The sequence below is a fragment of the Neoarius graeffei genome, chromosome 19, assembly GCF_027579695.1.
Source record: "Neoarius graeffei isolate fNeoGra1 chromosome 19, fNeoGra1.pri, whole genome shotgun sequence".
NCBI lineage: Eukaryota > Metazoa > Chordata > Actinopteri > Siluriformes > Ariidae > Neoarius > Neoarius graeffei.
Genome location: NC_083587.1, coordinates 63,803,106 through 63,825,841, shown reverse-complemented (window position 1 = coordinate 63,825,841; position 22,736 = coordinate 63,803,106). Strand labels below are relative to the sequence as shown.

At 42.0% G+C, this 22,736-nt stretch overlaps 1 protein-coding gene across 2 annotated transcripts in view; it reads left to right on the top strand.

The window, feature by feature from the left end:
• Nucleotides 1–2,968: 2,968 nt before the first annotated feature.
• The window catches only part of mtmr11 (myotubularin related protein 11), a 51,944-nt gene continuing 32,176 nt past the window's right edge, over nt 2,969–22,736 (top strand). The window contains exons 1-2 of one of the 2 annotated variants that reach the window (XM_060900415.1): nt 2,969–3,080; nt 12,989–13,058. In XM_060900415.1, the coding sequence (XP_060756398.1) occupies nt 12,998–13,058 (61 nt within the window). In that variant the 5' untranslated portion in view covers nt 2,969–3,080; nt 12,989–12,997. Of the gene's footprint in view, nt 3,453–12,988; nt 13,059–22,736 lie in introns of both variants that reach the window. The other variant, XM_060900414.1, reaches the window with a different exon arrangement.

The following is a 22,736-nucleotide window of genomic DNA, read 5'->3' as shown; positions in this document are numbered from 1 at the left end:
ACAGCTTCATCTTTCTCTTTGAAGACAAAGGTTGGCTTTCTTGCAGAGCCATGGCATGACCGGCTTCTTTTGAGAAATCTTGCCTCTATTTCGAAGACATCCAATTTGATTATCTGGCCAATGAAGAAATGCACTTTCTTCTTCCCTGTGAATTTTGCCACAACGTAATCCCCCACATCTAACAACTGGTCTTCCTCATCTGATGTCATATATATATGTGTCATATATGACCAGTAAATGTGAAAACTTAAGTGTCATCCATATTGGGTAAGCTCAGCCACCAATGGGGTAAGTTGAGCCAGTGGCTCAACTTGCCCCACATCTAATGGCTCATCTTACCCCATGGCCACCATTTTGTATAAAAATGCTAATAAAGGGGATTAGGCTAATCAAAATTATTTTTATTAGCATTCATATCATAGCTTAGAAAGCCACTAACTTAACCCTAATGTGTCTAAATATTATTCTACTTTTGTCTTCTCTAAATCATCTTCACTGTGGACAAACATGGAATTGACTTAGAAAGCACAAAAACACATTTTTATAAATATCTCCCTCACCTAGTTTGACATGTGGTGCTCCTCTCCACAAGTGTAAGTAAATGGTCCCGGCCCCCTTTGAATGTGGTCACATGGTCACATTTGTGTACTGTTTCTTAGAAACAGGGGGTGGCTCATCTTACCCCCTGGCTCATCTTACCCCGCTCTCCCCTACCCGTGATCTTTGGGCCCTTAGACGGCACTGCATCACATACAGGCATGCTTCTGTATTGGAAATCACAAAATGGGCTCAGGAATATTTCCAGAGAACATTATCTGTGAACACAATTCACCGTGCCATCCGCCGTTGCCAGCTAAAACTCTATATTTCAAAGAAGAAGCCGTATCTAAACATGATCCAGAAGCGCAGATGTCTTCTCTGGGCCAAGGCTCATTTAAAATGGACTGTGGCAAAGTGGAAAACTGTTCTGTGGTCAGATGAATCAAAATTTGAAGTTCTTTATGGAAATCAGGGACGCCGTGTCATTCGGACTAAAGAGGAGAAGGACGACCCAAGTTATTGTCAGCGCTCAGTTCAGAAGCCTGCATCTCTGATGGTATGGGGTTGCATTAGTGCGTGTGGCATGGGCAGCTTACACATCTGGAAAGACACCATCAGTGCTGAAAGGTATATCCAGGTTCTAGAGCAACATATGCTCCCATCCAGACGACGTCTCTTTCAGGGAAGACCTTGCATTTTCCAACATGACAATGCCAAACCACATACTGCATCAATTACAGCATCATGGCTGCGTAGAAGAAGGGTCCGGGTACTGAACTGGCCAGCCTGCAGTCCAGATCTTTCACCCATAGAAAACATTTGGCGCATCATAAAACGGAAGATACGACAAAAAAGACCTAAGACAGTTGAACAACTAGAATCCTACATTAGACCAGAATGGGTTAACATTCCTATCCCTAAACTTGAGCAACTTGTCTCCTCAGTCCCCAGACGTTTACAGACTGTTGTAAAGAGAAAAGGGGATGTCTCACAGTGGGAAACATGGCCTTGTCCCAACTTTTTTGAGATGTGTTGTTGTCATGAAATTTAAAATCACCTAATTTTTCTCTTTAAATGATACATTTTCTCAGTTTAAACATTTGATATGTCATCTATGTTCTATTCTGAATAAAATATGGAATTTTGAAACTTCCACATTATTGCATTCCATTTTTATTTACAGTTTGTACTTTGTCCCAACTTTTTTGGAATTGGGGTTGTAGTCGAATGCCTTTTTAATGACGAACGCAGGTTTCCGTGTCGGCTTTGTAGTTGAAGACATGCTTACACAATGAGGGTGTATCATTCATGATTGCTGGATTTTTTTTTTTTGTTTAGTGTCTATTTGGAACATAATAAAAATGAATGGAAAATACAGGCTATGTAGGCCTATAAAAACAATAATAATAATAAACTTGGAGCAAGTTCTGTTCTAATATAGCCTGATTATATGCCGCAGGCCTTCTGTTTGTTTGCAATTTCGCCATGGCTAGGTCCAAAGGCTACGATCTTAAAAACTGCTTTTTGTTAGATATAGCCTGAGTAGGCCTATATGCCCCAAGCCTTCTAATTTGTTTGTTTGCAATTTTGCCATGTAGGGGGGCCTGATTGGTGTTTTGCCCCGGGGCCTTGTGTGCAGTTGTTCTGCCACTGCTCCCCAGGCGCTCTGGTGTGGCTGCCTACTTGTCTGATGCCCCTTTTCCACCAAATCAGTTCCAGGGCTGGTTCGGGGCCGGTGCTGGTTCACAACTCGTTCAACTTGCGAGCCAGCTGAGAACCAGTTTGCTTTTCCATAGCTCGCGGTGCTAAGGGAAGCCACGTTAGTTACGTCGCTGTATACGTCAGTTACGTCGCTACGTTTGCATAAACCTTGGCGCGAATATCGAAGCAAAAACAACACGGAAGAAGAAGAAGCAGCAGCAGCAACAACAATAATAATAATGGATGACTTCGCATTTGTACAGCTGCTGCTTCTCGTCACTTAAAAGTGGCGATCTTTCGCGGTCTTGTTATTGTTGTTGGTCTTAACAACTCCGCCCCCCCGCTGACGTAAGCGGTTCTTTCCTCTGGCCCAGCAGAGAGTTGGTGCTAGCCTGGAACCGGTTTTTCTGGCCCCAGAACCAGTTCTTTGTCAGTGGAAACAGAAAACCTGGTTTCAAACTAAGCACTGGCCCCGAACCAGCCCTGGAACTGCTTTGGAGGAAAAGGGGCATGGGTGTGTGTGCGTGTGTTCACTGCTTCAGATGGGTTAAATGCAGAGGATGAATTTCACTGTGCTTTTAGTGTGCATGTGATAAATAAAGGGTTCTTCTCTCTTTGTTCATTACACAAGGAATCATTTAAGTGAATCGACTCGGAGTTGTTTGGTTTTGAATCTTCGTGTCGCGCGCTCTGAATGGCGCTAGCCCTTTAAGAGCGGGAGGCGCACGAGCCCCCTTTCTTTTCTTTTTTTCCTCTCCGTGTGTTTTCGGAGAGTGTGAAGCGCCTGGGTCTCTCACTGTGCCGAAGGAAGGCGTAAACAAATAGAAAAGCGTCTCTGGGTGAGATTTTTACCTCAGATTTCACTCCACAGCTGCTGTCCTGCGCATTTTTGTTCTTGAGGGAAAAAGAAAATGGCGCTAAAAACATCTTCCCTCAGCTGCTGAGAGAGAGAGAGAGAGAGAGAGAGGACCGTTAAAGAAGCAGAGTTACCTCAGAAATACAGAGGGAGGGATGGAGCCCAGGGATGGAACACACTCACACTCGCCCACATTTATTCGCTTAAACATGAATATCTGAGTGTTATTAGTGAGAGAGAGTTATTAGTGAGAGAGAGTTATTAGTGAGAGAGAGTTATTGTGCTGTTGATCCTGAGGAAGATGCTAACTGGATCCAAGACGACCTTTAAAGTCCGGCAGATGCCAGACCTGAAGGTAAGAGCTGCTTTATCCCCAAAACCAAAACCCATAATCTGTTTTTATAGAAGGATAAAACTCCTAAATACAGCCAACACAGATTTTACAAGCTGTGAAAAGATCAAAATTAAGCTTTTACTTGATTTTCTTTGAGCTTAAAATTGAGCTCATGAGTCACTTTTTCTTTAATGGGAAGTTTTCACAACAATAAGGCTTTTGTATTTTATTATTATTATTATTATTATTATTATTATTATTATTTTATCCAGGAAGAATCTATAAACACGATTTTACACACTTTTTTTTCAAACTTTTTTTTATATAATCCAAGTCGAAGTTTAGGACTTAAATTAGTCCAGGTTTTTGAACAATTATTTCAGATTTGAGGCTTGACCGATATATCATTTGTTATCGTGATTAACTTCTGCGATATAAAATAGAAACCGTTATCATTCAATAAGTCACTGCACGATGTGAGAATTTCACTTGATTTAAGGTCTGTATTTTATTTTTTTTTTTGGATTAATCTCAAACTTCTCATTAAAATTAAAAAAAAAAATACATGCATGTTATTTACCAGCTGGGAGGTCCTGACCTTAAGCTGGTAAATAATATATTTATTTTTTCTTTACCAAATTCTAACAGAAAACGAGAGCGCCCGAAAGGGAAAACCGAGCCGTGCCGCTATTTTTGAATCCTCATTCACGGCTGTAATGCAAATGTCTTCCTCCTCAGTATACAAGTGCACTTCCATGGCAGGAAAAAAACTACATTTTGCCGCCTATGTAGTCCCCTATTTATACAAAATTGAGTCATTCAGGATTCAGCCATGTTTTTGCTCGGCGTTAGGAACAGTTAGAGGTTTTTAGCTTTCTCCTGAAATGTTTTATTTTATTTCTTCTTCCTCAGAGTAGTAAAACTCGCTTTCGCTGTGAACACTGTCGTTATCGCTATCCATGCTGTAAAATTGATGCTATTCTCCTGAGAAATGCAAAAATAAATGGCCGTCGCCAGCCAATCAGAGCGCAGGATTTGATGGAAACTGGACTGCGAAAAAAATAAATGGAAATAATTTGCATCAGAATATCGCAAGCGAGTTGTTGAAATATTTAGAGCAGAAGTTAGATTTACAGCACGGTCGCTTCACAGCAAGAAGGTCCTGGGTTCGAACCCAGCGTCCGGCGAGGGCCTTTCTGTGTGGAGTTTGCATGTTCTCCCCGTGTCTGCGTGGGTTTCCTCCGGGTGCTCCGGTTTCCCCCACAATCCAAAGACATGCAGTTAGGTTGATGTGGGGCGGCCTTGGGCTGAGGTGCCCTTGAGCGAGGTACCGAACCCCTGACTGCTCCCCGGGCGCTCTAGTGTGGCTGCCCGCTGCTCTGGGTGAGTGTGTGCGTGTGTTCACTGCTTCAGATGGGTTAAATGCAGAGGATGAATTTCACTGTGCTTGAAGTGTGCATGTGATAAATAAAGGGTTATTCATTTCCTACAAACGTAATTGATCATCCAAGATATGTACAGAGTTAACTTGTTTTCGTTCATCACTGAAGCTGATTTTTATACGATTTCTGCGCTGTTTTGAGATTAGAACTGGCGTGATTTTGAGATCAGTGATTTTGTCTGATTGATTTGCAATGAAAGGAAATTACTACGTTCTGCTTTACGTTGTCAATGAGCACAGACTCGCATTGCATATAAAAGCAAACAAGCGTGATGTGATGAGTGGAAGTTTTTTTTTTTTTCTCCCCTTTGAGTCTGTTAGCATGTTGCGTTTATGTTTCGCTACGGCTACCATTGTATCTGTAGCTGTCCCGTGAGTTGGCGTCCTCTTATTGGTGTCGTAACCACGCTCACACTCGCATGGAGATTTTTAATAAAAATTTCTCAGTGACACGTTTGTCATCAGATGTTTTTGATCACAATGGCACTAAACTGTTGAATTTAAAATATTTAAATAAATTTAAATGCAGTGTATGGTGTGCATTCGTACATTTAAATTCAGTGGAAATCATCGAACTTGGTACTGAATTTAAATATCAGCAACACCTCAATTTGCACAATGGTGCCCAGTTTTACGAAGGTTATTTATTTATTTTCAAATTTATGATGATGAATAAACAAAACAAAAAAGCTAAATAAAAATTATCTCTTTAAATTACTAAAAAATGGAAAAAATATTGACATTTGTGAATGGAGAAGTTCAAAAGGCTGGGATAAAAGTGCAAAAGAAAAGTAAATTAAAGAATTATTTTTTCGTCGTCGTCGTCCCCCCCGGAAAATTAGCACATTTCTGGATTTTTTTCCTTTATTTAACTTCACAACAAAGCTTAAACAAATCCCCCCCCCATATCAGCTCAGTGTGGTTGATAAGAAAAAAAAGAAATGACCTTTTTTTTTAAAAATCTGATGTAGCTCTGATTTCCTTCTAAAATGCCTTCTTTGTCTTTTCGAGCTGTATTTTGGTGCCCTGTTATTTTTATTTCACGGTCACAGTAATTAGGCAGCTCGAACCCTGTGGTTAGGTCGATGTTCCTGCCACGTACAGTACCACTAAATGAACGCTTTATTCAGACCCTGTAATCTTTTGTCTTGGGGTGAAGCTGAATTCCTGCTCTGGGAGCTTGAACATGAAGAGTACTGCAGATAAAACGGATTTTGTCGTCATGCTGAGAGAAATTGATTTGATTTGTACCTTCACATTAACAGCTGGTGTGTAGCTTGTCGCTTGTGGGCGTGGCCTGTCCGTCGTTTTGTTGTTTTAATTCCAATGGGAATTGTATCATAGCTATATATAAAATATACACAACACTCTTAATGCTAACTACTGTAATTAAACATTAATATCGCAATTATCAGCGTGTTTGCTTCATGTGTTTTGTCCTCACTTCATTCTCAGATTAGATTCGCAAACCTCGCTCACAGTTCTCGAGCTACGTACGCTCAATAGGAGCACCAACGATCCCCGATACTTTCTTCTGACTTATTTTTCTTTGTATTCCTGATGAAACCACGGTTCTTCCACTTTTGACTGTTGGACAGAAAGCAGCAGGAAACTGAAGAGATGTCGGAACGTCGGTGTGTGCCGCGCTGTGGTCCGAGGAATAGTTTGAGGCAGTTGACACTGGAGACTCCTTCCATATGTTCAGTTTTGCAGAATGTCGTCACTTGTCGTGACTGAGTTCGTTTGTAGAAAACGAAGTGGTGCTTTGTTGACTGTGTGAATGTTATAATGTTTTACAATTGATTTTTTTCTTCCTCTCTCTCACTACTGTTGCCATAGAGATTTAAAAGCTACCTCCGGATTCCTGGAAATGTGTTTTGTGGCGGTGCGTACTTACCTGTGAATAAAACCGAAATGAATATTCGATAGCTGTTTCAACTCGGAGCTTTCCTTTTTTTTAGGTGTCTCTCCCTCTCTCTCGTTATTTTGAGGAAACCCCTCACCCTCCCTGCTCAGTGCTCGCGTGCATGACCATGATGGTCTCAACATCTGGCTGTTTCCATGGCAACTGCAGACAAAAAAAAAAAAAAGGGAGCATGTGCTGTGTTTGGTTTTACCACAGCTATGCATGTGGAAGTTGAAAAGGAATCCCTGTGTGTGTGTGTGTGTGTGTGTGTGTGTGTGTGTGTGTGTGTGTGTGTGTGTGTGTGTTTTTGCAGGGGAAACAACAAACGAAAGTCACACAAGACTGATTTATTTTCATTGTTATTTTTTATTTCCTTTTTCACCTTTGCTCTATTCTGCAGCTCCTCTCACCACTCACCCTTCCGTTTCTAGGATAAGTCAGTGTGTGCACAGTTTCATGTTCTGCGTTTAGAAACCCAAAAATAGTTTTCTATCTGTGTCGTTTTTGGCTTCGCAACAGCACAGGCTTTCAATATTTTTAGATTTTGGCACATTTTCCCCATACTGAAAAGAACACCTCGCAAGAAAAGTGTTCCTCATGAACATTTCCACCACGTTGCATGTAGTATTGAGTTATAGATTCTGACTGGTCAGAAGGTGTTGGTTAATGTTCTATCACGGCAGCTCTGACAGTAGTGCATGTCATGACCTACACGTTGGTTGAGTAAAGGCGTCTGTGCAGCAGGTATTTTTGGCCGAAGTGCCTTGCACACAGAGCGCTCCTTAGAGTTTAGCAGTCTTTCTTATGAAGCTTAAAAATAGAAACCGAAACCTCTGATTGAATACGTGAAAAGGTGTTCACGCTTGGAAGAGGGGTGTTATGCATGCTGTATAAAGTGTGGTTCGGGGTGATGAAGGATTTTTAGCTTATGGGTCATGTTGCACTTAGTAGACTAGGAGGAAAAAAGAGAACCGTTTAGGCATTAATAATACATCAACAAATCTGTTAATTTATCTGAAAGGTATTTTGGACACGCATGATTCGATAGTCCTGGCTGGTTCGCTTCTGTGTCACTATCTGAAAGTTATTTTGCAAACCGATGTATATGATTTCAACACTCCTGGCTGGCTTGCTTGTCTTTCTTACAACTAATTCAGCATGCAGCTGCTCAAACTTTCCTTGGTTTCTTTAATTTGGGAAATTCTTTGGCCAATTCCTGGCCACCAGCCAGCTCTCCTCTGTCATACGTCAGCTTCCAGCCATGGAGGTTGAAGGCCAACACACGCTTCCACCACGACACGTGAAGCCACCCAGATCTTTTGAATACAGTCTGAGGAAAGTGCTGTCTGCCCTCTTCCTCATACATCATGACTGGATCCCTACCCACTACATTTCTGATTTAAAAGCCAGATGTTTCTGGTAACTCTGACCAGCTGAAAAAAATGTGATGGCCAAATCCAGCCCGAAGGGTAAAATGGCAGCAATTGGGGGGGGGCATGCAGTGTGTTGAAAATGTCTATGATTTTGGCCTTCCATTTCCAATCTCCATAATGACTGGTTTGTTGTAAGGCTTTTGTAGTATCCCATATATTCCAAGATATTGCCCAGGATGTATGTTCTATCACAGTGGAGAAGAAGGGTCTCAAAATGGCATGAACATAAACATGGTATTGACCAGAAGGTTGTTCTTCCAGAGACTTGCAGATGGGTCTTTGAGCATGCGAACTCTCAGATTCTTCAATCTGTGTAGTAAAGTCAGGGATAATTCTTAAATTCTTGGAATGTCCTGTTGTTGATTTGTGTGGCTGTGTACGAGCACGGCATGTTACAGTAGCTCATTTTGGCTCGGCTTTGTTTTCTTGTGGCTGGAGATCAAGGCTGAAAGACCTACTGGTATAAATATGAGAAGGTCCCACACACACACACGCTCGCTCGCACGCACACACCCTCTCCCTGAGGGCCATAACTTCTGACATGAAAGCAGGCTTTGACCTTTCTCCATTATGATTCTCTTTTATGATTTGTCTGAATTGCCCAAAAATTGTATTGGGATTGGAATGCGTGAGCGTGTGAAAGAAGTCGTCATGACAGCGAACACTTCGAAGCTTGCAAATTCTTTCAGCTTCTGTTTGTGTGCAAATATCAACCCGGGTTGGAAATCTTTAGACAAGGGCGTGAAGTACAGTTTACATTAGATCCAGGTGTGCTGAGAAAATGATCCCATTTAGAAGGAAAAAAAACTTGACACATCTTGACAAGCCTTCATAATTACTGTTTATGGGATTTTATGGCCCTGGAACTTTCCTCTCGTACGCCTGCCAGGCACAACAGCCGAGAGAGTGACTGAATAATCCCAGATAAATGCTTAAGCAGCAGGAAGTGGTGTTGTAAAGTCACACCAGGGGATTTTAGCAGCTATTTAATCATCTCCACTCAAGATATATTAATTTTTTAGAACATAAATCCTTTGGGGCGGCACGGTGGTGTAGTGGTTGGCGCTGTCGCCTCACAGCAAGAAGGTCCGGATTCGAGCCCCGTGGCCGGCGAGGGCCTTTCTGTGTGGAGTTTGCATGTTCTCCCTGTGTCCGCATGGGTTTCCTCCGGGTGCTCCGGTTTTCCCCACAGTCCAAAGACATGCAGGTTAGGTTAACTTAGCGCATGAATGATTGTAGGATTTGTGTGGAATATGGAACATCTGGAGCTCAGAGTGTAAATTTCCGATCTCGTCTCTAGATGAATGACTTACTGATGGTCACGGTGATCGGTTTATGGTTTTAAAATGAGACACTGTCCAGGTAAAGGTCTGTAAGACGAAAGAGGCTCAAGCACCACCATGAATATCAAAGCCTTTTGCGTTCCCGTTTCTGATGAAGAACAATCGAGCTCCACGCTGTGATCAAAGCCACGTGTGTGTTTTGTTAGGAGTTCACCATATGGACTGATGTTTGCGTTCCTGTCGCAGGAACAAAGCCCAAGCGGAATCTGTGATTTTGCTTTCGATACGAGGACAAGGCTCGCTTCAGGGTTACACACACACACACACACACACACACACACACAGAGACAGCTACATATATATATATTTTTTTACATACAGATGTTGTAAATTTTGCTTCCTCTTGACTAAACTCGATGACGGCGTATTCAGGCCTAAAAATACGGCGCTAAGAGACGGGTGTAATATTGCGAGGGGGGACCCTCAGAATTTCAGAGATTAGAGTTGTAAAGTTTGAGAGAAACCTTGGACATTCTTTGAGACCACAATCTCATGCTTCCCAGCTGCAGTGCATTCTGGGGAATGTAGTCAGGGAAAATCTCTTTGTGCTTTATTCTTTTATTTTGCATGATCAAGGAGGAAAGTCTGCGTTTTCTGTAAACTCTCGGCTCAGCCGTGGCGTCTGTGGGGTGATGTTGATCTGATCTGCAAAGTGAAGTACTCAGGTTCCTTAACAAAAATAAATAAATATGACTTTCTCCCCATGAATTTGTAATTTTATTTATTTTTTTATTTTATCTTCTTTTGGGGGGGGGGTTCTTGCAAATTTATGATTTTAGTCTCGGAAATTGAGTTGAAATTTTATTTATTTTTAAATTCTTGGATTACCACCCCCTTCCCCAGCTCCGTCTTTGTTTCTCTGTCTTTCTCCTTCTGTCTCCATCTGTCTGTCTCTCCCTCTGTCTCTTGCTGTCTGTCTTCTTTCTCTGTCTGTCTCTCTCTTGCTGTCTTTCTCTTGCTGTCTTTTTCTCATTGTTTCGCTCTCTTGCTGTCTCTCGTGGTCTTTCTCTCGCTCTCTTTCTCCCTCTGTCTCTCTCTCTCTCCCTGTCTCGCTGTTTGTCTTTCTCTTTCACCTACAATGGCGCTCATACGCGTACACCATCATAGATCTCTTTGTAGATAATTGATCGAATCAATTTTAAGATTGTGGTAACATGTTGGACGTTTATCGTGCTTTTTTTTTTTTAAGCCCTCTTGTCATTCATTGTCCTCCTGATCCTTGTTATCCAAATTATATCATAATTACTGTATGTGTGATTAAATTTGAGTTGAATTGTGTAAAATTTGTTTGTCGGTTTATTTCCATTCCAACATGAATGATTTGGCCTGATTACTGATAGCAGTGTAATATAATGATATATTATCAATAGCATGATGATTATCAAAAAGGATTTCTGATGTATTGCGATATCTTGTTAGAAGTCAGTGTTAAATAATTATTAAATAAAAAATCACTTTGTTTACTCTCTTGTTTGTAGTGGAACTTTTTTGTTTTGCTGGAAGGGTCTGTTTTATTGATTTTATTTATTTATTGAGAGTGGTGCTGTGGTGATATTTTTGTCGTATCTCTCTGCCTCTGGTTGATCTGTGAACACGCTGGATGAATTGTAAATGAGTTTTCTTGTGGCGGGGGTGTGGATCTTTTCCGAGAGCGTGACTCTCTCGGGTCACACCTCCTGTTCTTTGTCTCTTCCTCAATCCTGCAGAAGATAAAGTGAAGGTCATGAAACACAATAAAGCCTCCTGTAGTCCGTAACGCGGCTCTTTATGATCCCACGTCGCTGAAGATCGAGTCCCCACACGGGGGTGTCTCGTGCTTTCGTCGGAGAGTCATAAAGTTACCAGTGTGAGTTTTGTGTGTCGACCTTCTGCATTCCGCTCGCTCTGTTTCTCGGAGAGGAAGAGGAGGTAAAGAAGGCATTCTGTTGCAGCAGAAGCTGGAAAGCTGTGAGCAGTGGAACGATTCTTACTCCAGAGGCTGAGAGAGAGAGAGAGAGAGAGATGAAGTGGAGGTCATGTGACCTGAGCTGCTTCAGCAGTGCAATGCAGGTGCACCAACACACAGGCTCATGCTGTTCTTGGAAAACCAACAACAACTTTTACCATGTAGAAGTGGATTATTTTTGAAATTTTATTTATTTAAAGAATGTCATACTTTTTATCTGTTTATAGTTACGTGTCATGGCCGTGAAAAAAAATTCACACTTTGGACACTGGAGACTCCTTCCGTAAACATTAATGAAACTTCTTCTCCTTGCACTAAAAATCCTCACTGAATCGACGTTTTTTTAAATCTGTATTAGAACAAGCGCGGAATTTTAAATAATCAGTTTTGAGAATTCAACAGCGCTGTGGTGTGGATGTTGTATATCACGTAATCAATCATCAACGCGCGCACGCACAGTGCTCCTCAGTGCGGGTTTTGTTTTTGAGGAAGAATCTCGGCGCTGGTTCGTGTGGCAGGATGTCGCAGTGCTGCTTTGAACAGCGCATGAATGAGTGTCGTTCTCACGCTGTATGAAGCTCTCATTGTTCTCGTTCTCAGTGTGAGAGAGAGATGAAGAGGAAGAGCTTCTCAGCAGAATAGTCTCTTATGAAAGGTGGGTTTTGACATGTCAGACACACAGGCATTCATTTCTGTCGACTCGAGAAGGGAAAGAGCTGCTCGTTTGTGTCTCTTTTTTTATTTTATTTTATTTTTTTGCTTCTTGGTGTTTTTGTGCTGTTGGAATCCTCCAAGCCAGGAGGCAGCGGGCTTTTTACCGCTAAGTGGAGCCACATGTTCGCCTGCTTTAACAGCTTCTGTGGAACTTCATCGTAACTCTGCGTCCGCCTGCCAAAAAGAGAGTCTGGATGGGAGAGCAGGAGACAGAAAGAGAACCTGAAACTTTATGGAAACATGAAGTAATGGGGGTGTGTTGATGATGTGGATGTTTCTGTCCGCACAAAGTACAAAACCATGCGGATGGAGGAACGATCAAATGACGCTGCTGTGTGTTTGCTGTTTAACCTTTTCATGGACACGTCTGGACCATTTTACAGGAAATAAATTCAATTAATTTAACGTAAATTAAATTAAACAATTTATAAAAGGAATAAATTATTCCTGACTCCATTGAACGTCTTGTGTATGTCAAGAATATTACATTGTCTGTCTTTGAATGGATTCATTAATTTTTGTTCTCCAGGCAAATTATTTTTCATTTCAGCGTTATCCTTTTGTTCTCGTGGCATTCCAGCACATTTACTTTTAAGTGATGTTTAGAGGAATTCCGAATACATGCTGTATGTCGTGCAATTTTAAGTTATCAAAAAGAATCTGGATGTTGTGGATATTATAAATGATTCATAAAAGGGTTCATATCAGCTTTGGATAAATGTATTCTAAATGTATTAATGGCTGATGGTTGTCTGTCTCTGTGCTGCTCCTACAGGACGGGATCATGAACCCGAGCGGCCTTCATGCTCGAGGCAGAGACGTGTTCGGACTGTGCTGTTTACCAGGTGAGGCTCGAGTCATCATCTCACTGCCACGCCCCTTTCACACCTCGTTATCCAATGCGGGAGTTTAATGGGAATTAAACAGGATGGGGTTAAGTGGGGGTTTTGTACATGCGTGTTTTCATGGAAATAATTATTGGCACTGGTGGTGGAGGGGAGGTGATTGGGGAGGATCGAACAAAAAAGCTACGGTGAAATATATCCTGTAATAAAAAATGCAAATGTTTTTCATTTTCTTCGAATAAATATTTAAGGAATAACATATTAATTAAACTTGAGAATTCACACATTGTGTGTGTGTGTGTGTGTGTGTGTGTGTGTGTGTGTGAGAGAGAGAGAGAGAGAGAGAGAGAGAGAGAGAGAACACCTTGTCAGAACAGGAGTTTTATGGAGGAATGTAGGCCACAGTCATGACTCTGCTGAGTTAATCTTTAACCTTCAGCATGTATTCAGAGAGTTCTGTACTGCCAGTAATCACTGCTTACACACACACGCATGCGCACGTGGTCAGTTCAATAAATGTTTAGTTGTAATTGGGGTTTGAGTATAGAATATTAAATCATTTGTAGGACGTTTTGGGACAGAATGGTCTGTCCGTATTTGATAAATGCAGGTGAAGGAGGTGTGGCTAATGTAAATGTAAATCTTCGTGAAGGGGGTGTGGCCTTGGGACCTGTCGGCCCTAGTGGAGGGGTTGTGGCCTTGGGACCTGCTTTCTTACCTGTTGCAAAATGAACACATGCTGTATTACAAATTTTTTTTGGAGTTTTTATTACATTTCTATTAGAAGTGGATGTACACACACACCGTAGCTAGTGAAAGTGACTGAGTGATTAGTGTTCACGTTGCTCAGACATTCCAGCATGTTAAAAATCCGTTATCTCACGTAACACAGAAGGACAGAAACCCAATCGGCTGTTGGAGGTTAATGGATTACGAAGAGACTGTGGATTTACTCAACACTCAAACACCAGAGTAAGCCTGCTCACGGAGCAGAGGCACAGCTCGTGTCCAGTCATCTGATCCGTCTCCAAGATGATACACACTGCTTCTTACTCGGCTTGTCATCAAGATGCGTTTGACTTTTCCTCTGGATATCCCGTGCACTTTGTAACCAGCTTCACCACCAAATCTGAAAATGTCATATTCGAAATCAGGAGAGGTGTTCATGTTCAGCAGATGTGCTGTGACTGCTGTAGAAGCCGAGTAAACAGGCTGGCTGCAGAACAAGGATACGAGAGCGAAAGAGCATGACCACCTTTTCAAGTGGACGAAAAAAAAATCCAAACTGGAAAATGTATGGTGTAACATGTGGTGTGTATCTGTGAAGATACTCAGTCATCCAGGTACATAGTAATCTGTGGTTGGTAGAAGAGAGCAACTGGACTTGCTTGAAAAGTCTTGAAGACGTTTCGCCTCTCGTCCGAAAGGCTTCCTCAGTTCTGTCTGTCTAATAGGGAGTATCAAGTATTTATCCTCTCATGGATCATCATAGAATCCGAATCAGAATGCTGATGGCTGCATTGTAGGTGGCTGATAGATGTCATAGACACCCACCTCTGTTCAGTGGTTGGTTCTTCTACCAACCACAGATTACTATGTACCTGGATGACTGAGTATCTTCACAGATATGTTTCTACGCACTTTGGGATGAGTTCCCTTCGACTGGTGCGGGAGTATGAGAGGACTTCCAGAAAACTGCCAGACATCTTGGCCAGAGAGGATCGTTCATTTTTGTCAACTTGGAAAGGCCATCACTGAACAGAGGTGGGGTGTCTATGACATCTATCAGCCACCTACAATGCAGCCATCAGCAATTTGATTCGGATTCTATGATGATCCATGAGAGGATAAATAGTTGATACTCCCTTTTAGACAGACAGAACTGAGGATGCCTTTCGGACGAGAGGCGAAACGTCTTCAAGACTTTTCAAGCAAGTCCAGTTGCTTTCTTCTACCAACCACAGATTAACATGTGGCATGGATCAGCCAAGCTGGAAGCTCTCAGGCTGCTTCATAAAGCAGGCCATGAAACTTGTTTTCCAAAACCATTGCAGCATCCTTCGAGTAGGAACTTGCACTCTGTTTTTACAAAGACCTGCTGAACATAAAGTGTGTTTAAACTGTGGAAGTACTGATACCAGTCGTACCCCCCGACTGAATACAAGCTGCTTGTTGATACCAAAATGAGTGAGTGACAATTACTTGGAACATGTTTGCTAATGATGAGGTCATCATTAGCGGAATGAGGAGTTTATCGGCGTAAAAAAAATCTTTCATCCCAGAGACTGTGAGGATGGTGGATTTGAAAAGCGCAGTGCTTTTATTTATTTATTTTACTCATATATTAGTGCTGTCAAAAATGTCGCGTTATTAACGCATTAACTTGACTCAATTTTAACGGCGATAATTTTTTTTTTATTGCGAGATTAAAGCTCTGTGACATGATGTAGGTTTTTCATAAGCTTTTGAAACTGCCAGGAACTTGGAACAGAGACTTTGCTCTGCCCTCCCCCGAAGAGCCACGGTGCTCGGCTTAGGTTTCGTTTTCCCATCGGTGGCTCCAGCCCCACTTTGCAGTGGCTGTGACAAGACGTGTTATGCTCTGCAATAAAATTAAAAAAAAAAAAAAAACATTGGTACAACCAGTGTTCGAACTATGCCGATATTTTCGGGGGGTCCCTTTTTTTCCCTTGGGGGGGGGGTGCTTGCGCTTGTCTCAGAGCGCGGATCTTCATCGCGCGCTCACTTCGGATATGCAAATCCTTCCCGTTACACACGATTGCTATGTCAATAAACATCATTTTGCCAATATTTTAGACACCCCCCCCCCCCCCCCCCCCCCAACATTTCCCAAATCATGTTTTCAAGGGATCTTATGTCTGTTTCAGGGGATCTCAGATCCCCCGAGTACCCCCGTAGTTCGAACGGTGAGCAAGCCCATTCACTTTTTTATGCTGATAAGAGAATTACATGGTTTTTCATGTGACAAAAATGTGCGATTAAATTGCGATTAATCGCGAGTTAACTGACAGTCGCGACATTAATCACGATTAAATATTTTAATCGCTTGACAGCACTTTTATTTATATATATATATATATATATATATATATATATATATATATATATAAATAACATTTTCTATATTTCTGCATAAATATGACCTAAAACAACATCAGATTTTCACACAAGTCCTAAAAGTAGATGAAGAGAACCCAGTTAAATAAATGAGACAAAAATATTAGATTTGCTCATTTATTTATTGAGGAAAATGATCCAATATTACATATCTGTGAGTGGCAAAAGTATGTGAACCTTTGCTTTCAGTATCTGGTGTGATCCCCTTGTGCAGCAATAACTGCAACTAAACATTTCCGGTAACTGTTGATCAGTCCTGCACACCGGCTTGGAGGAATTTTAGCCCATTCCTCCGTACAGAACAGCTTCAACTCTGGGATGTTGGTGGGTTTCCTCACATGAACTGCTCGCTTCAGGTCCTTCCACAACATTTCCATTGGATTAAGGTCAGGACTTTGACTTGGCCATTCCAAAACATTAACTTTATTCTTCTTTAACCATTCTTTGGTAGAACGACTTGTGTGCTTAAGGTAGAGGTCTGCGCGGGACTGATTTTCCCTCCCGCTCCCGCTTACTCCCGCTAGTTTGTTTCCCGCCCGCACCCGCAGAAATATTTAATATTTCGTCCCGCTCCCGCCCGCATATATTATGGTTTCTCCCGCTCCCGCACCACTAAAATCCCGTAATTTCCCCGAAACGCTCGTTGTGCTTCCGTTCTAGCCTGCCAGAGATTCCCTCACAATATGTGCACTGATTGCACAATGCATTTATAGAAAGTAAAACCAGTAAAATAAACAGCAACTGCAATTTGTTTAATGTGCATTTATTCTCACTCAAAACGCGTTTACATGATGTAGACTCAGCTTGAGTCATTTAGAAAAGCTTGGCCAACAGCCTTAAAATACAAACTGAAAAAAAAATCAGTAGCCTAATAAATGAAGGTGCTTAAATAAATTAAAAATAAGTATGGAAAAATGACGAAAATGCAGGTATAAACTATGCGGGGCTGTGTTGGCTACTAAACATGCCCATGATGAATTGAAAAGGGAATTTCAAAAGAAGTTTACATCTTTTAACAGCTTGCCTATCATTTTAATAAAACGAAAATAATTGCACCTGATATTCCCGAGGGTGTCTTGTGCTTCTACACATGCCCATGGAGGAAAAGAATGTTGTTCACCGATGTGGGCTTCAGTAGACTGCGTCGCTGCTCCAGAATGCGGCCACAGATACTGAAAGCACGTTCCGATGGTGCGCTTGATGCTGGAACGCAAAGCACGTGACGTGCCAATTTGCTTAGAGTAGGAAATTCGTGGCAATGCTTCTTCCACCAGAGTAGAACATCTTTTGGGCCGTGTGATCCTTCGCCGTCCAGCTTGACTTTTAAATAGTCCTGTATCTCTGTGTCCAGTGGTATCTCCGAGTGGCGTGTAGTGCCTGCGTCTTCCCATTCTGCAAATTCCTGAAAAGTCACCTTTTTTGTTGGCGGTGACTGTAGCTCAAACACCCGAAGTTAGCTCATCACCTAATTACTACATATCTTCCCCAGTTAAAAAAAAACACTTTTCAAATACACAGTGAATAATTTTGTGAAATGTATTTACATTGCGGGACTCCAGAGAACATGCTTATGCCCGCTCCCGCGACTACACCTCTCCATTCCCGCCCGCTCCCGCAGGAGGCTGTCAAATAATGACCCGCGCCGCATGCTTTTGCGCCGCATCCTGCGGGTCCCGTGGGAGTCCCGTCCCGTTGCAGCCCTCTAGCTTAAGGTCGTTGTCTTGCTGCATGACCCACCTTCTCTTGAGATTCAGTTCATGGACAGATATCCTGACATTTTCCTTTAGAATTCGCTGCTATAATTCAGAATTCATTGTTCCATCAATGATGGCAAGCCATCCTGGCCCAGATGCAGCAAAACAGGCCCAAACCATGATACTACCACCACCATGTTTCACAGAAGGGATAAGGTTCTTATGCTGGAATGCAGTGTTTTCCTTTCTCCAAACGTAACGCTTCTCATTTAAACCAAAAAGTTCTATTTTGGTCTCATCCTTCCACAAAATATATTTCCAATAGCCTGCTGGCTTGTCCACATGATCTTTAGCAAACTGCAGACAAGCAGCAATGTTCTTTTTGGAGAGCAGTGGCTTTCTCCTTGCAACCCTGCCATGCACACCATTGTTGTTCAGTGTTCTCCTGATGGTGGACTCATGAACATTAACATTAGCCAATGTGAGAGAGGCCTTCAGTTGCTTAGAAGTTACCCTGGGGTCCTTTGTGACCTCGCCGACTATTACACGGCTTGCTCTTGGAGTGATCTTTGTTGGTCGACCACTCCTGGGGAGGGTAATATTGGTCTTGAATTTCCTCCATTTGTACACAATCTGTCTGACTGTAGATTGGTGGAGTCCAAACTCTTTAGAGATGGTTTTGTAACCTTTTCCAGCCTGATAAGCATCAACAACGCTTTTTCTGAGGTCCTCAGAAATCTCCTTTGTTCGTGCCATGATACACTTCCACAAACGTGTTGTGAAGATCAAACTTTGATAGATCCCTGTTCTTTAAATAAAACAGGGTGTCCACTCACACCTGATTGTCATCCCATTGATTGGAAACACCTGACTCTAATTTCACCTTCAAATTAACTGTTAGTCCTTAAGGTTCACATACTTTTGCCACTCACAGATATGTAATATTGGATCATTTTCCTCAATAAATAAATGACCAACTATAATATTTTTGTCTCATTTGTTTAACTGGGTTCTCTTTATCTACTTTTAGGACTTGTGTGAAAATCTGATGTTGTTTTAGGTCATATTTATGCAGAAATATAGAAAATTCTAAAGGGTTCACAAACTTTCAAGCACCACTTTATATAATTAATTTTTTTTATGAGCAAGTGAAATCTCAGCCTCATGAGCAAAGTGTCTCAGTGCTCGCTGACGAGAACTACTCTCTGATAAGCAACAGTTTCTGTACACACTCGTTTCAGTGCTTCACACAATTTTTTTTAATGACCACACCCACTGATAATGCTCTGCACACTCGGGTCGGCCCTCCCCACGCTCTCTCAAACACTTTTTAAAAACCATTAAGATGTTTCTCAGATTACTTTTATATAACAGGAAGACACTCGAGGTCCTCAGAGTCTCAATATTTTCCAGAGTTTGCAGTCTGCTTTGATTTCCATCATGAAGTGCGTTCAGATCAGTGTCATTTTGTGTCGTCTGTTAATTTCCTGCGACGCCGTACACCTACGTGACGTAATATCCGACGGCAGGTGATACTGGTGTCATCATATCTGAGCACTTTTTTATGAATGAGTAAAAAGCATCCGTAGTTTAATGCGTTGATTTCGTTGTAGCCAGCGTTTGCAGATTCCTCCCTCAGTCCTCGGTGTTCCTCGTTTCCTCCAGCCAGACTCTCATCTGCGTCCCAGGATGTCCAAGGAACATCTGAGGTTACAAACAGGCATGAGCTTAAAGGAAACTTACAGTGAATAGATCTTTTTATTTTTGGCCTTGAACTGCTGGATATTTTCCGAACATTTCCAGCCTGGTTTTGGGAATGAAACAGCAAATCTTTCTCCGGCTCGCCAGATGGTGCGCAAGTTTTTGGTCAAAAAAACAGGATTTCTTTTTGTGTTGTCTTTTTTATAAGGTTGCTGGTTAAATAAAAAAAAAAAAGTGTTTCATTCATCATAGCAACGGCATCCAATTAAATTAAGTAGGAAAATTTTTAGGGGGATTTTTCCATGTGCGGTCAGGCCAAGCCAGATGTGCATGGCTACGCTTGCTTCTGAGGTGGACCCCTGATTACAGCTGCCTCTGTCTGGATGATGCCATTGTTTATTTTTATCTCGTTTCTGTTTTATGTGAAGCAGACTTTCTGACTGCAGCATTTTACAACCCTGTCCTCGCTCTATAACCAGCAGAGGCTTGGAAAATTTTCCTGGTAACCAAGAATTTCTCACCAGCCACTTTATTAGGAACACCCATCCACCTGCTGTTTTGTTTTATGCAGTTCTCTAATCAGCCGATCCCTCGACAGCAGCAAATCAAGAGCTTCAGTTCATCTTCAGTGTTCAAACATCAGAACGGGAAAAATTGTGATCTCTCAGTGAAGTGTGACTGACTTTCTTTCACTGTGGTATGGGTGTTGGTTTGAGTATTTCAGAAACTGCCGATCTCCTCCTGGGGTGTTTACACAGAATGGTGCGAAAAACAAACATTGAGTGAGTGAAAAACAAGCCTCGCCAGTTCTGCGGGTGGAAACAGTTAAAGGGGAACAGAGGGCAATATATAGAGTAAAAATAACAATAAAACACACATTAACGAACCTTATTCAAGACTTACAAAAGTTTTTTGTTCTAAGGTTGGAAAGTTATAGTGTTTTGAAAGTAGCTCGAGCAAACTATTTCCGCAGTTTGAACAGCCCGCCATGATATTAATTGTATCCAATCAGAATGCACGTTCATTTTCTCTGCGTAACACTCATGACGTATGTATGTGCCCAGTTGTGTTGGCTCATTGAGGTTGGGAATAGCACGTGTGAATCTAGACCCCGAAGCCGCCGCCAGGCGCCGCTAAAACCGCCATTTAGAATTTGAGCCGCCGCCAGCCAATAATTTTGTAAGCCAATTTGAGCCGCTATCTAATAAAATTTGGCTGAGCCACTAAGAATTGTGTACATCAAATAACGGGTTTATCCACATCATGAGCTACAAGAAAAGTGACACAAACATGATCAACTGTACACACTAGTAGTAACACAATAGAGACGTATAGGCATACACTGTAGAGATTTAGAACTGATATCACAGCACAGAGAGCCACCACAAGCTTGCCGTTGTGACTACCTGTCTGGCTTCCCGCCCCTCACACCGTTAACACGATACACTGGGGAACCCGGGAACCCACCCAGAGCATCAGTCGACTCCGATATCGACGAGATGGCTGCATTCTTTGCCGCTGCTGAGGGAAAGTGTAAAGGTATTTTTTTTGTTTGTTTGTTTGTTTGTTTGTTTCACATACTTCAAGATTGATAAAAAAAAAAAAAGTACTCCACCACTCTACTTTCATCATAGTAAGATAGCTGCCAGTCCTTCACTGGTCATTGCTAGTGAGAGTAGATAGCTAGATGCCTTCCTCGAACAATCCAGATTAGCTTATTATTAGCATTGAACTACAATCTTGCTAGATTTATATTTACAATGAAGTAAGAGACCAGGGGACCTGTGGTAATTTGCTATTTATTCCCCCCATTTGTTTGATCCGTTCGCCCGGATATATGCCACACAGTGACGTCCAGTATCAGCCATTTGTAGCCATAAACATTTTGGTGGCTGCAGCAGCCATTAAGGTTTTGGCTGAGTCAGCTAGCCAGCCAATAATTTCATCAGCCAGCCATTATCCTGAAAACAAACGGCTTCGGGGTCTATGTGAATCGGAAAGTAGGATGAATTGTAAGTGATCGGCTACACAATGCCACAGTGTGTTGCTTTCGGGTGTAATAACAGGACCGATGGAAAGCATAACGATCCTCCAGACGTGTCTTTTCACTCGTTTCCGCTGAAAAACACCAAGCGAGTTCGAGCTTTCTTCTCTTCTTTCATCATCACCGGAGTCGAGAGTACCTCTCCTAGGTTCAAACTGGTACCCTTCTAAGCCATAGCCTGCTTGCAGTGTGTCTTGCGGGATCTCTTCGTACGATTCGACAGAGCTGTCGCTTTCACTTGATGCGCCCGATGCCATGATTACACGCTTCTCTCCTAGTGCAGTGGGTAGGGCTGACGTCACGGTCTTTTAAAAATGGCGACTCTTGTGCCGTTTAGCGTACCGACTATTATATTTACAATTACCAAGATATTTCGTTGTTTTCTAGTATATAAATTTGATAGAATACTTAAGAATACGTTACTTTGTCACATCAGCAACTGTATATATTATATTTGGTACCCCTTTAAGAGAGATCAGAAAATGGACAGATTGGTTCAAAATTTTTTGCCAGGAAGGATATAATAACTTTGTATCATGACTCTCTTTACAACCGTGGTGAGTAGAAAAGCATCTCAGCATGCAACAGCATGACAGAACAACACATTGGGTTCCACTCCTGCAGCCAAGAACAGGGATCTTAGAATCAACAAGAAGTTCCTATTAAAGTGGCCGGTGTGTGTGTGTGTGCCATCCATGTTATAACTAACAAATTAATGAAGCTAATAAAACATGGATTAAAACTTTGTCCTTCATGTCCACAAAGATATATTTTTTTTTTTTTTAGCCACTTTTTAAAAATAGAAATTTACTTTCAATCTGTAATTGGGGGGGGAGCTTACTTTTCTAAAGGGGTGTTCACGCGGCAACTTTTACTGCCCCAGTAGAGCGTTCACACGGTACAAAGTTATACCGGTGTCGCCCCTGAAAGCTGCTTAAACCGGTGCAAATCTAACCCTGCTCGGGAGGTGGTTTAAGAAATTTACTCCGGAGTAAATACTAGTTTGCGGGGCAGCACCGATATAAAATGGGACGTCTGAACGCTACAGGGGTAGACTCGCTATGCGTGAGGAGAGTTGATTACATACAGGCATTGCATAAT